This window comes from Gymnoscopelus microlampas, assembly GCF_963454915.1.
Source record: "Gymnoscopelus microlampas genome assembly, chromosome: 16".
NCBI classification, from domain to species: Eukaryota; Metazoa; Chordata; class Actinopteri; order Myctophiformes; family Myctophidae; genus Gymnoscopelus; species Gymnoscopelus microlampas.
Genome location: NC_139953.1, coordinates 26,639,723 through 26,652,111, shown reverse-complemented (window position 1 = coordinate 26,652,111; position 12,389 = coordinate 26,639,723). Strand labels below are relative to the sequence as shown.

The window sequence follows — 12,389 nt, the reverse complement described above, 5'->3', positions numbered from 1 at the left end:
TGTAAGGCTTGTCTTGTTTTACTAAGTTGTTTAAAAATAAAAAACAATGTTTTCAGCCATTACCTCACATTGTGCATATATTTCTTGTGTAAAATTGCATCGACTGTATGGAGCATGCATTGCCGCATGACACACAAACATTTACTGTACCTTACAATGTTTTCGATTCAGTGGGCTTTCCAACATATTCAAGATCAGCTCTCACTAGACACGACACGACACAACACAACACGATAAGATAAGATAAACCTATATTAACTTCCAGCAAAATTCAGGTGTCTGTAGCAACCGCAGTAAGAGTGAAACTAATGAACAGATAAGAGCACTAAAAAATGCTGCAAGTGGCAATGTAATGGGTCCAACAACAGAAGAAGAAGGTGACTATGAGACGATGATCAAGTGGAGATGAAGATAAAGATGTTGTTGACTTTCAGGACAAGATGGTAATGAAAAGAATAAACATAATTTGATTGTTCACAGGGGGATGTGAACACACAATCACAAATCACAATATGACAATATAACGAATTCATGGTTTAGAAACTGATGTATTCTAAAGCTCTTTATGGTCTAAATATATTGTCCAAGATTGTATTTTGCCACTAAATCGTAATTGACAGAAGCCTTGAAAGTTATATTTGATACATTTTAATACAATAGATCCGTTTTGCTTTTTGAAAATGTTTTACCCAAAAGTAGCCCAATTCCAAAAGTCTTCCTCTGCCCCGTCGGAAAAGCAAGAACCAGATCAACATGTTGGATGAAAGTGAGGAAAATGACATCACTTCACTGAAGTGCCATAGCCATTACCACAGTACTAATAACATTAGATATTACAATAACAGGGTTATTTATGAATGGGAACAGGCATACTCAAGAACGATGCATTCAAGTTTTTTTGGAGAACCACCAATCCAACTGGCCTCATACTGTATATATTTTTACATACATTTTTACATGTATATGGATTAACTGCAAAGAAAACGTCACAGTATAACATCTCCTTGTTTTACATACCAATGTGAGAAAAACATGGTGGATTAGGAAACAATATTTTTTATAATATTTTTATGGGGGCCTACTCGGCCCCCATAAAAACTGGAGGCCGAGAATGTATTAAAATGAAGTTCCTTAATTACGGTAACATGGTAAGATGATAACTTAGTTTTTAAAGGTTAAAAGAAGTGCATTTCTGAAGTCCATTTTTGGCCAATTACTTCTACTGTACTGTCCATCTCAAATGAGGTGAAACAGATCTCGTTGACAGGTGAGAATTCTGTGCTCAGTGATCACATTTTAGAAAAGAAAAAACTTCAACAGCTGACTTCAAAGCTATGATTTAAAAAAAAATATATTTGACAATCTTCATAGAATTTTATTGGAGTCAAAAGTGGCCTACAGTATGCTATTTGTCTTTAATATGTAGTGGAGTAAAAGTTATACGTTTCCTAAAAAAGTAAAGTACAGTTACTCAAGAAAATGTGTTAATACAGATTTACAGTACTTGCTTCCGTTAATGTCCACCACTGTGCAACACCCATAAAAAAAGAAAGAAAAAAAGAACTTCCCTTCTTATCCTACTGCTTCTGTTCCTATGATTCATTGGCATTTGGATGGTCTCCACTACTCCACTTCTCATGCGAATGCAAATAATAATAATAATAATAATAATCATAAAATAATAGAAAGATCTTGTTGTGGTTTCTTGCCTGGTACTGTATCTTGACCCAGCATAGTCAATAATGGACAACACCACAAGCTATTTTATGAACAGCACAGTCAGGTGAGACTTTTCACTATTGTTTGACATACAGTAAGAAGTGTTTGCAGAGGAAGTATTTACTGACATTAAATAACCAAGTCTATACATCATGTAAAAAAAATCATGTTTGCTTATGACTATCTGATTAATTCCTAGTCAAAGGAAACTGTTGGAGTTTTGTTTAAGCATGCGTATGTCTATAATTAATAGGACTTGCATTTATAAAACTATGACTGTGACTGGGGTTATGGAAAAAAATATAAGTAAGAGAATGTAGGCTACACAGAAACTGAGACACAGAGCACACAGTAAATGTCCTTTTCGCGTTTTATTTGACCTCTCCGCGGACAGAGTAGGCATGTTTCAACCTAACTTCCTCAGCGTGCTGTTACTGTGTGCTGGCTGTTTTCTTATTTTCCTGGTATTGTTGAGCCGTGCACCTTAACACTGTTGTTTAATCTGGAGTGTTGCGGGCATTCTGCATTAATGCATGGGTTCTGGAGGCTAGCATTGAAGTGCTTTTTCTCAGATTTCTACACAGATCTATATCATCATAGCTATGCTAAAGCATTTCATTATGAAAATGCAGCTACTGTAATTCCCTCTCATCCTGTCATTTCCTTCTCAGCCCACCTACCAGTGAAGAAGTCTATAATATATAGGCTTTAGGCCTACAGATATGAGGACTGCATAGTGACATACGTTTTGTTGTTGTTATGGATTTGTGCTACAATATGATTATCATTAGTGGCTCACGGCATGAAATGGATTTAATGTAAGAGAAATTACGCGGACAGAGACTCGAAGTGCAATCCTTCATATTTTCATGAAAAACTTAAATCCTTTCAGGACTTTGTCACATTTTGCTAACCTTTCATGAGTTCAAACAGTATTCTGAAATGAACACATTATGTTAGGATATAGATCTCTCTGCTTTATGTCACATTATATAGCAATGTAGAGACTCAGCACACGTTCTACACAGCTCTATAGGCTATTTTCTTTTCTTTTCAAAACAGACCTAATATACTGAATCATTTCATTCAAAAACATCATTTAATTATCCATACTTTTATCCTTTAATTTCTTTCTCAGCTCACCTACCAGTGAAGAAGTCTATAAATATGAGGACTATGGTGAAGAAAACACTGGGTTGTGTGAATATGAACGTCATGGATCCTCCTTCCTCCCAGGGATCTATTCTCTCTTCTTCATCGTGGGTCTTCTAGGGAATGTGCTTGTCCTCTGGGTCATCATCTTTGGGGTGCGGCTCCGTAGCATGAGTGATGTCTGCCTCCTCAACTTGGCCATTGCTGACCTTCTCCTAGTATGCTCCCTTCCCTTCCTAGCCCACCAAGCCCGGGATCAGTGGCTGTTTGGCGATGTTATGTGCAAGATGGTCCTCGGTATTTACCACATTGGATTTTACTGTGGGATCTTTTTCATCATCCTGATGAGCATTGACCGGTACCTGGCTATAGTCCATGTGTTTTATGCACTGAAAACACGAACACGAACCTTAGGAATGATTGCAGCTGCTGTTACATGGGTTGCTGGATTTCTCGCCTCTTTTCCAGATCTAGGTTTTCTTCAGGTACAGGGAGACCCAAGTTCAAGCAAAGTTTTCTGTGCTCCCTTATACATTAGTCCCGCTGAGAATGATACCATAACACACAACAGGCACTTCTGGAGTATCTTTGGCCTTTTCAAAATGAACATCCTTGGCTTACTGATTCCAATGACCATCATGGTTTTCTGCTACACGCAGATAATTTGGAAGCTCCTATACAGCCAATCCTCCAAGAAACAGTCCATACGCTTAGTTCTCGTAGTTGTAGCTGTGTATTTCTGCTGCTGGATGCCCTATAATGTTGCTTCTTTATTCAAAGCTTTGGAGTTACTTCATTTCTATACAGAATGTGACAGCAGCAAGGCAATCAAATTGGCTTTACAAGTCACAGAGGCCATTGCTTACTCTCACAGCTGTCTCAACCCTATCCTGTATGTTTTTGTAGGACAGAGGTTCAGGAAGAACCTCCTGAGGATGATGAACAGGGCTCCATGTAGGGTGTGTCAAGTTATGAAGACCCTCATCCCTCCAGACAGAGTCACATGGTCTGCTCATTCTCAAACAGGTTCCACTGTTGTGTGAAGGGCCAGTGTAAGGGTTGAGTTGTTTCGTTCATGTTGCAGTTTATTGCTTTTCTTGATCTGATCTTGTCTTTTACAGTATATCTTTGGGTGTAAGTTTGTGTAAGGCATGTCTTGTTTTACTAAGTTGTTTAAAAAATAATAAACACTGTTTTGAGGCGAGTTCCATTACCTCATATTGTGCATTTCTTGTGTGAAATTGCATCGACTGTATTGAGCATGCATTGCCGCATGACACACAAACATTTACTGTACCTTACAGTGTTTTCGATTCAGTGGGCCCTCCAACAATTTCAAGATCAGCTCTCACTAGACAAGACAAGACAAGACACAACGCGACGCGACAGGACAGGACAGGACAGGACAGGACAAGATAAACCTATGTTAACTTCCAGTGAAATTCAGGTGTCATAGTAGCAACACCAGTAAGAATGAAACAAATGAACAGATAAGAGCACAAAAAAAATGCTGCAATTGGCAATGAAATGGGTCCAACAACAGAAGAAGAAGGTGACTATTAGACGATGATCAAGAGTAGATGAAGATAAAGATGTTGACTTTCAGGACGGTAATTAAAAAAAAATGATACATTCTAAAGCTCTTTATAGTCTAATATATAATTGTCCAAGAATATATTTTGCCACTAAATGTTAATTGACAGAAGCCTTGAAAGTTATATTTGAAAATGTTTTAATACAATAGATGTGTTTTGCTTTTTGAAAAAGTTCCCAAAGTCTCCCTCGGCCCCGTCGGAAAAGCAAGAACCAGATCAACATGTTGGATGACAGTGAGGAAAATTACATCACTGCACTGAAGTGCCATAGCCATTACCACAGTACTAATAACATTAGATATTACAATAAAATGGTTAATTATGAATGGTAACAGGCATACTCAAGAACAATGCAAGTTGGGAATGTGTTGATGGCGTACAGTACATGGGCATAAATGGAAGACAGACAGACAGACAGATGCAGAAATGTTGTGCATTGCCCTGTAAAAATGCCCTGTTTAAAAGAATAGAGTTGTATTGTGCAATGTGCACACACTACCACTTACCTGTATATTGGTGCAGCGGCACAAATGTGACACAAAGTTCCATTAATCTGACACACACACACACACACACACACACACACACACACACACACACACACACACACACACACACACACACACACACACACACACACACACACACACACACACACACACACCGCCGGTGCAACCAATTTCTCACTCGGCACTGCCCTCCCCCCCGGTCATTGGCGAGAATGGTGACACACACGCCAAATCGGTCAATCGGTCGGAGTGCCTGAGACAGACACACACAGACATACTGAGTTACAGACACAGGTTTTGTGAATTTATAGATAGACTAGGAGGCCTATGCCTGTTGGGAACGATGCCCGTTGGGAACGCACGCACCTCCGGTTATGTTGTTTTTGATTGATTGAATATTTTATTAGGCAAAAAATGTAAAACAACACATTTACATTTAAAATACTTTGTCTAACAGGTCCGTTCATAAAAGTCCTTGCGGACTTGTTTCCAATGAGGGCCTTGGTATTCAATTCATAGACAAAGTTGTCAAAGTACCTCCAGTACTCTCTCAGTCTGTCTGTGTCTATTTGTCCATAGATGGAGATCTCTGTATCTGTCTGTCTGCCTGTGTCCCTGTTATGCCCATTTTGGAGATCCCAACAGCTGTTCCGACCATTATGGGGATTAAAGTTTTTTTGAGAACCGCCGATCCAACTGGCCTCACACTGTATATATTTTTACATACACGGATTAACTGCAAAGAAAAAGTCACAGTATAGCATCTCCTTATTTTACATACCAATGTGAGAAAAACATGGCAGATTAGGAAACAATATTTCTCTACACAGTAGGTGGAGGTATAAAAAATGGGGGCAGAGTAGTTATTAAAAAAGTTCCTTAAAGAGGTGGTGCCATGGTTTTGCACTTTTTCTGTTTTCCATGTGTCTATGAGGTTGATAGAGCTTCATTAAGCCCCCTGGTGGTGTTTTTATGGTGTTTTATGTCTTCTTTGACTATTTTGAGTTTCTACCTGGAGCCTGAAACCTTGAGGGTCAAACATGCCAATAGAGAAACAGCCCTTTAGTGACATAGTAAAAATATACCCTCCCCCTCATTATCATAACACAACAGGTGTGGGCATGAGGAGGAGGAGGGACTAGGACAGGTGGGTGGTGGAGGAGGTGCTAGGTGAGAACGAGGTATACTTAATGAACTGGAGGCGTGTCCACATAAAAACATAATTTTTACAATTTCTGTACACTTTTTTGAAAAAAATCTTCCTCCTATAGTATAACCATAATATCTGATGATTATGTTATAGGGGGGGGGATCACTGAAAATCACGGCAGCCCGTCTTTAATTACAGTAACATGGTAACATGACATCTCAGTTTTTAAAGGTTAAAAGAAGTGCATTTCTGCAGTAATTTTTTGGGGAATTACTTCTACTGTACTGTCCATCTCAAATGAGGTGAAACAGATCTCTACCGTTGACAGGTGAGAATTCTGTGTTCAGTGATCACATTTTAGAAAAGAAAAAATATATTATAATGACAACCTTCATAGAAATGTAACAGAGTCAAAAGTAGCCTATGCCTTTTGTCTTTAAAAAAGTAAAAGTTATACGCCCTAAAAAAGTAAAGTACAGATACTCAAGAAAATGTGTTAGTACTTGCTTCCGCTCCACCACTGTGCAACACCCATTAAAAAAAAAGAAGAAAAAAAAGAACTTCCCTTCTAATTCTACTGCGTCTGTTCTTATGATTCATTGGCATTTGGATGGTCTCCACTACTCCACTTCTCATGCAAATGCAAATAATAATAATCATAAAATAATAGAAATATATTGTTATTGCCTGTTACTGTATCTTAACTCAGGATAGTCAATGATGGACAACACCACAAGTTATTTTATGAACAGCACAGTCAGGTGAGACTTTTCACTATTGTTTGACATACAGTAAGAAGTGTTCACTTAAGTAAAATGTGTAAGTACTTCTTCCATCACTGTCTATAATTAATAGGACTTGCAGTTATAAAACTATGACTGTTACATAAATATTATTTTACATTTATGGGTTATGGGAGAAAATGTAAGTAAGAGAATGTACAGAAACTGAGAAAACAGCCAGCACACAGTAAATGTCCTTTTCACTTTTTATTTGACCTCTCCACGGACAGAGCAGATATTGTTGAGCTGTGCACCGACTGTTATTTAATCTGGAGTGTTGTGGGCACTCTGCATTGCAGTGCTTTTTCTCAGATTTCTACACAGATCTGTATATTTATACAATATGCTACAATATGATTATCATTTGTGGCTCACGTCAGAAAATGGATGTAATGGAAGAGAAATTAGACTATCACTATGCAGAAAGAGACTCGAAGCACAATCCTTCATATTTTCATGCATGTCTCCTTGAAAAACTTAAAGGGATATTTCACTTTCAAACATATTTGGGGTAATTTGAATGTCTATTTGGGCTTTTGTGTCATCATTATTAAATGTTTTAATTTTCCCCCAAAAATGTAGAAAAATACTGTCCTCAAGCATTAGAAGGACAATATCAGTCAGCAGAACCAAGGACGGGTGTTTTCAATGAATCTAACATGTATAGGAAAGGGGCGTGTCTATTAAAATATATATCAAATATCTAAATACTGAATCAAGCAACTTAAAAACTGTCTGGGGTGCTCACAAAAGCCTGAGTAGACGTTAAAATGACCCCAAACATGTTCGAAAATGAAATATCCATTTAAATCATTTCAGGACTTTATCACATTTTGATAACCTTTTATGAGTTAAAACAGTATTCTGAAATGAACACATTATGTGAGGATATAGATCTCTCTGCTTTATGTCACATTATATAGCAATGTAGAGACTCTTGAAGCACACATTCTACACAGCTCTATAGGCTATTTTGTTTTATTTAAAAAACAGACCTAATATACTGAATCATTTCATTTTAAAAATGCACCTAATTATCCCTACTTTTATCCTGCAATTTCTTTCTCAGCTCACCTACCAGTGAAGAAGTCTATAAATATGAGGACTATGGTGAAGGAGACACTGGGTTGTGTGTATATGAACGTCATGGATCCTCCTTTCTCCCAGTGATCTATTGTATCTTCTTCATCGTGGGTCTTCTAGGGAATATGCTTGTCCTCTGGGTCATCATCTTTGGGGTGCGGCTCCGTAGCATGAGTGATGTCTGTCTCCTCAACTTGGCCATTGCTGACCTTCTCCTAGTATGCTCCCTTCCCTTCCTAGCCCACCAAGCCCGGGATCAGTGGCTGTTTGGCGATGCTATGTGCAAGATGGTCCTCGGTATTTACCACATTGGCTTTTACTGTGGGATCTTTTTCATCATCCTGATGAGCATTGACCGGTACCTGGCTATAGTCCATGCAGTTTATGCACTGAAAACACGAACACGCACCTTTGGAATGATTGCAGCTGCTGTTACATGGGTTGCTGGATTTCTCGCCTCTTTTCCAGATATAGGTTTTCTTCAGGTACAGAGAGACCCAAGTTCAACCAAAGTTTTCTGTGCTCCCTTATACACTAGTCCCACTGAGAATGATACCATAACACACAACCGGCACTTTTGGAGTATCTTTGGCCTTTTCAAAATTAACATCCTTGGCTTACTGATTCCAATGACCATTATGGTTTTCTGCTACACTCAGATAATTTGGAAGCTCCGATACAGCCATTCCTCCAAGAAACAAACCATCCGCTTAGTTCTCGTAGTTGTAGCTGTGTATTTCTGCTGCTGGATGCCCTATAATGTTGCTTCCTTCTTCAAAGCTTTGGAGTTACTTCAAGTTTATACAGAATGTGACAGCAGCAAGGCCATCAAATTGGCTTTACAAGTCACAGAGGCCATTGCTTACTCTCACAGCTGTCTCAACCCCATCCTGTATGTTTTTGTAGGGGAGAAGTTCAGGAGACATCTCCTGAGGTTGATGAACAGGGCTCCATGTAGGCTTTGTCAGGTTTTGAAGACTCTCATCCCTCAGGACAGAGTCAAAGGTTCTATTCATTCTCAAACCACCAGTGTCGATGAAACGCGCTCCGCTGCTTTATGAAGTGACAGTGTAAGAGTTTAGTTATTATTATAACTAAACCACTAAAGTGGTTGTCTAACCACTTAAACCCCTTATGTTTGGTTGACAGGAGTCCCCCAGAGGTCTATACTAGGCCCCCTCCCATTTCCCCTCTACACCAAATCTTTATGCTGAAAATAGTAGATCTATACAAGCATGTAGATCTGTTATTTTCACCAATGTTTGCACCAGAATAGGGGCACTAGGGGTTCAAGTATATATGTGTGTGTGTGTGTGTGTGTGTGTGTGTGTGTGTGTGTGTGTGTGTGTGTGTGTGTGTGTGTGTGTGTGTGTGTGTGTGTGTGTGTGTGTGTGTGTGTGTTGTGTGCGTGCGTGCGTGTGTGCGTGTTTTAAATCCAGGTGCTGCCCATCACCTTGTGTAATTGGTTGGGGTGAACTATTTAAAGGGGAATTTTGGACCACGGTCTTCTTACCTTTTCTATGATGTTATGATATCTTAGGATGAATGGAACAGTAGAAAAATTATAGTATTTTTTTTCTTCTTTTTTTTTGTGAGATCTGACGTTCATAGTGACAGAACACTATTCAACCGATCTCGAGATTGAAATCTCGAGATTTCAATTTCGGCTAGTGAGACTTCTGTTTTCTGGGGGGTTTTTTTGCATAGTGTTCTGTCAATATAAACGTCAGATCTCACCAAAAAAGCCTATTTGGCGCACGTTTTAAACTGTGGCGGACCCGTAAGGAATTTTTCTACTGTACCATTCATCCTAAGATATCATAACATCATAGAAAAGGTAAGAAAACTGTGGTCCAAAATTCCCCTTTAAGAGCTCTCAAATCAAATGTGTGTGGCTGCCAATACTTCAATTCAAATCTGGTTTATGTTACATGTTAGTGAGACTGCATTAATAGAAATATTTCTGTACCCAGCGATCAACAAAATGTTGCAGTTACGGACATCATCTTCTGTACTTGTGTTATGGTTTAGGTTAGCGTAGGGCATTTCGGTGAGGATTATGTTTTTGTTTGAAGTTGTAATTTGTGTTAGTTTGTTAGGTAGATCAAGAATATGATTTTATTAGTCTCAAATAAAATGTTTCACTACACAATTTTATGTTGTCTCCTTCCTTCCCATAGACAGGAACTTTTTTTTTAAAATTGTGTGTAGATTTCTTGTATGCACTGTATGGAGCGTGCATTGCCTGGAAGGTATACATTAACTGTACCTTTCAGTGTTTTCACTACATTCAGTGGGCGTATATCAAACATGTTCAAGATCAACTCTAACTAGTGTCAAGATAAGATAAACCTTTATTGTTCCTCAGGAAAATTCAGGCATCATAGTAGCAACTCGCAACAGAGAAAAGATAATAGAAACTGTTCAGTAAGTGTCTTCCTCTTCCTTGGTCTACTGGTAGTATGCCTGAAAAGTCATGGTGTCTTTTAGGGGTTCCCCCTACAGTGTCTGTGCAATACTCACTTCCCCCAATAAATGAGAAGTTGTTCTTTGGCTTTTAGTCATTCATTTTGAAACCAGTCTGTGTTTATTATTGGCACGTGGGTGGTCTTATACAACTTCACTTCTCATGCAAATACTAACACAAACACTTAAATGGTTACAGGGCACAATTGAAATGGATATATGACTTACGTAGATCTGTTTGTTTTGGCCTGGTGTCTTGACACAGCACAGTCAATGATGGACATGACCACAAACTTTAACAACAGCACTGTCAGGTGAGACAAGAAATGTGGACGAAGAGCAGGAGAGAGACACAGAGCAAATGGTCAAGCCGGCTGGTAGTCGAACCGAGTACACACTGTGTAGATATCTACATTAAATAACCAAAAGGTCTATTTAAAAAAAATCTAATAACAATAATACTCCTTAATAATAATAGTAATAATAAATCCTTTCAGATATTTATCATATTTTCTATACATTTTTATGAGTTTAAACAGTACTTTGAAATTAACATATTACATTACAGATCTCTCTGCTGTATGTGACATAATGTACATAGCAGTGTGCAGCTATGTTATACTGATAGATAGCTTGTCTGTGAAAGTAGGCTTTTTGATATCTTCTAGGTTGACAACTGCTTCCACCACCATCCCTGCTCTCAATGAGAATTCATCACACATTTACACATATGGGTAAGAGTATTTTTAACAGGACTTAAATGATAAAAGAATGACAGTGACATAAATAATCGTTTGTGCTACAATAGGATTATTATTATTTTTTTGTTTTTGCTGTACGGAATGAAATTAAAGTAATAATGTCACTGTCATGCGACAATTGTTGACGTTACGTTGGCTGCATAGTGATGTTTTAAAGACTGCTAGCAAACTGCTTTGGTTGTGTACTGTTTCTCTGTTATTATAATAACTCAGGAAAATGTCAACCTTTATTATTCGCTCTAAGTCGACAGCTCTAAAAATGCACCCAATCCCTACTCATATCCTGCAATTTCTATCTCGGCTCACCTACCAGTGAAGAAGTCTATCCAAACTACAATGTAGGAGACTCTGGTTTGTGTGTATATGGACGTTTTGGATTCTCCCAGTGATCTATTGTATCTTCTTCATCGTGGGTCTTCTAGGGAATGTGCTTGTCCTCTGGGTCATCATCTTTGGGGTGCGGCTCTGTAGCATGAGTGATGTGTGCCTCCTCAACCTGGCATGTGCTGACCTTCTCCTAGTATGCTCCCTCCCTTCCTAGCCCACCAAGCCTGGGATCAGTGGCTGTTTGGGGATCTTATGTGCATTTTGGGCCTGATGAGCATTGACCGGTACCTGGCTATAGTGCATGATGTTGATGCACTGAAAAAAACGAACACGCACCTTTGGAATGATTGCAGCTGCTGTTACATGGTGTAAGTTAACCCAGGTGGAAAACCCAGCTTACATAAGCTACAATAGTTAACCAGGTTAACTAAGACATGATTGTATTTATATTTGAAATTCATTATAAGTTTTATTTAAAAACATGCACAAAACGATCTACCTCTAAAACTATTCTACCTCACTAGTTTGGTTGATTTGTGTTTCACGAGGTACACTTGAAAGCATCACTTGTACAGAGCAGCAGTTGTGATTTACAAGCACACTTGAAAGCCTCACAAGATGCACGGTGAAACGTGACGTCAGCACGTTCTTTCACACCGCGACTTCAACCTGAAAACACCCAGCAGTAGCTGAGAGATAAAATAATTAAATAAAAACGATATAATATAACTAAGAACAGATACACCAGCTGTTGCTACAGTGTGGTGCTGTGTCTTAGCTTCACAGAGGGGAATCCTGCAGCCGTTTGGTGCAAGAACAACACGTTAGCCGGTGAGATAAACAAA

At 38.7% G+C, this 12,389-nt stretch overlaps 2 protein-coding genes across 4 annotated transcripts; both read left to right on the top strand.

Annotated features, from left to right (window-relative positions):
* The first annotated feature begins 1,562 nt into the window (after positions 1 to 1,562).
* LOC311063144 (C-C chemokine receptor type 5-like) lies at positions 1,563 to 3,983 on the top strand. Of its 2 annotated transcripts, XM_084082388.1 has the most exons (3): positions 1,563 to 1,783; positions 2,858 to 3,356; positions 3,778 to 3,937. In XM_084082388.1, exons 1-3 carry the CDS (start codon positions 1,743 to 1,745, stop codon positions 3,802 to 3,804), a joined length of 567 nt encoding a protein of 188 aa, XP_083938514.1. In that variant the 5' UTR covers positions 1,563 to 1,742; the 3' UTR covers positions 3,805 to 3,937. The 2 variants fall into 2 exon arrangements, with proteins under 2 accessions (XP_083938514.1, XP_083938513.1); XM_084082387.1 differs by having other exon boundaries at positions 2,858 to 3,983.
* Positions 3,984 to 6,758: 2,775 nt separating this feature from the next.
* Positions 6,759 to 9,271, top strand: LOC311063140 (C-C chemokine receptor type 5-like). 2 transcript variants are annotated; one of them, XM_084082382.1, is made up of 2 exons: positions 6,759 to 6,886; positions 8,111 to 9,271. In XM_084082382.1, the coding sequence occupies exon 2, from the start codon at positions 8,116 to 8,118 to the stop codon at positions 9,049 to 9,051; it is 936 nt and encodes a 311-aa protein (XP_083938508.1). In that variant the 5' UTR covers positions 6,759 to 6,886; positions 8,111 to 8,115; the 3' UTR covers positions 9,052 to 9,271. The 2 variants fall into 2 exon arrangements, with proteins under 2 accessions (XP_083938508.1, XP_083938507.1); XM_084082381.1 differs by having other exon boundaries at positions 6,761 to 6,886; positions 7,977 to 9,271.
* Positions 9,272 to 12,389: the final 3,118 nt, after the last annotated feature.

What these genes read in the sequence shown, in the direction of transcription:
- LOC311063144 (XM_084082387.1), top strand. Translation starts at nt 1,743, where the DNA reads ATGGACAACACCACAAGCTATTTTATGAACAGCACAGTCAG. An exon ending in TTTATGAACAGCACAGTCAG is followed by an intron (nt 1,784 to 2,857) that starts GTGAGACTTTTC and finishes TTTCTTTCTCAG; the next exon opens with CTCACCTACCAGTGAAGAAG.
- LOC311063140 (XM_084082381.1), top strand. Translation starts at nt 6,843, where the DNA reads ATGATGGACAACACCACAAGTTATTTTATGAACAGCACAGTCAG. An exon ending in TTTATGAACAGCACAGTCAG is followed by an intron (nt 6,887 to 7,976) that starts GTGAGACTTTTC and finishes TTTCTTTCTCAG; the next exon opens with CTCACCTACCAGTGAAGAAG.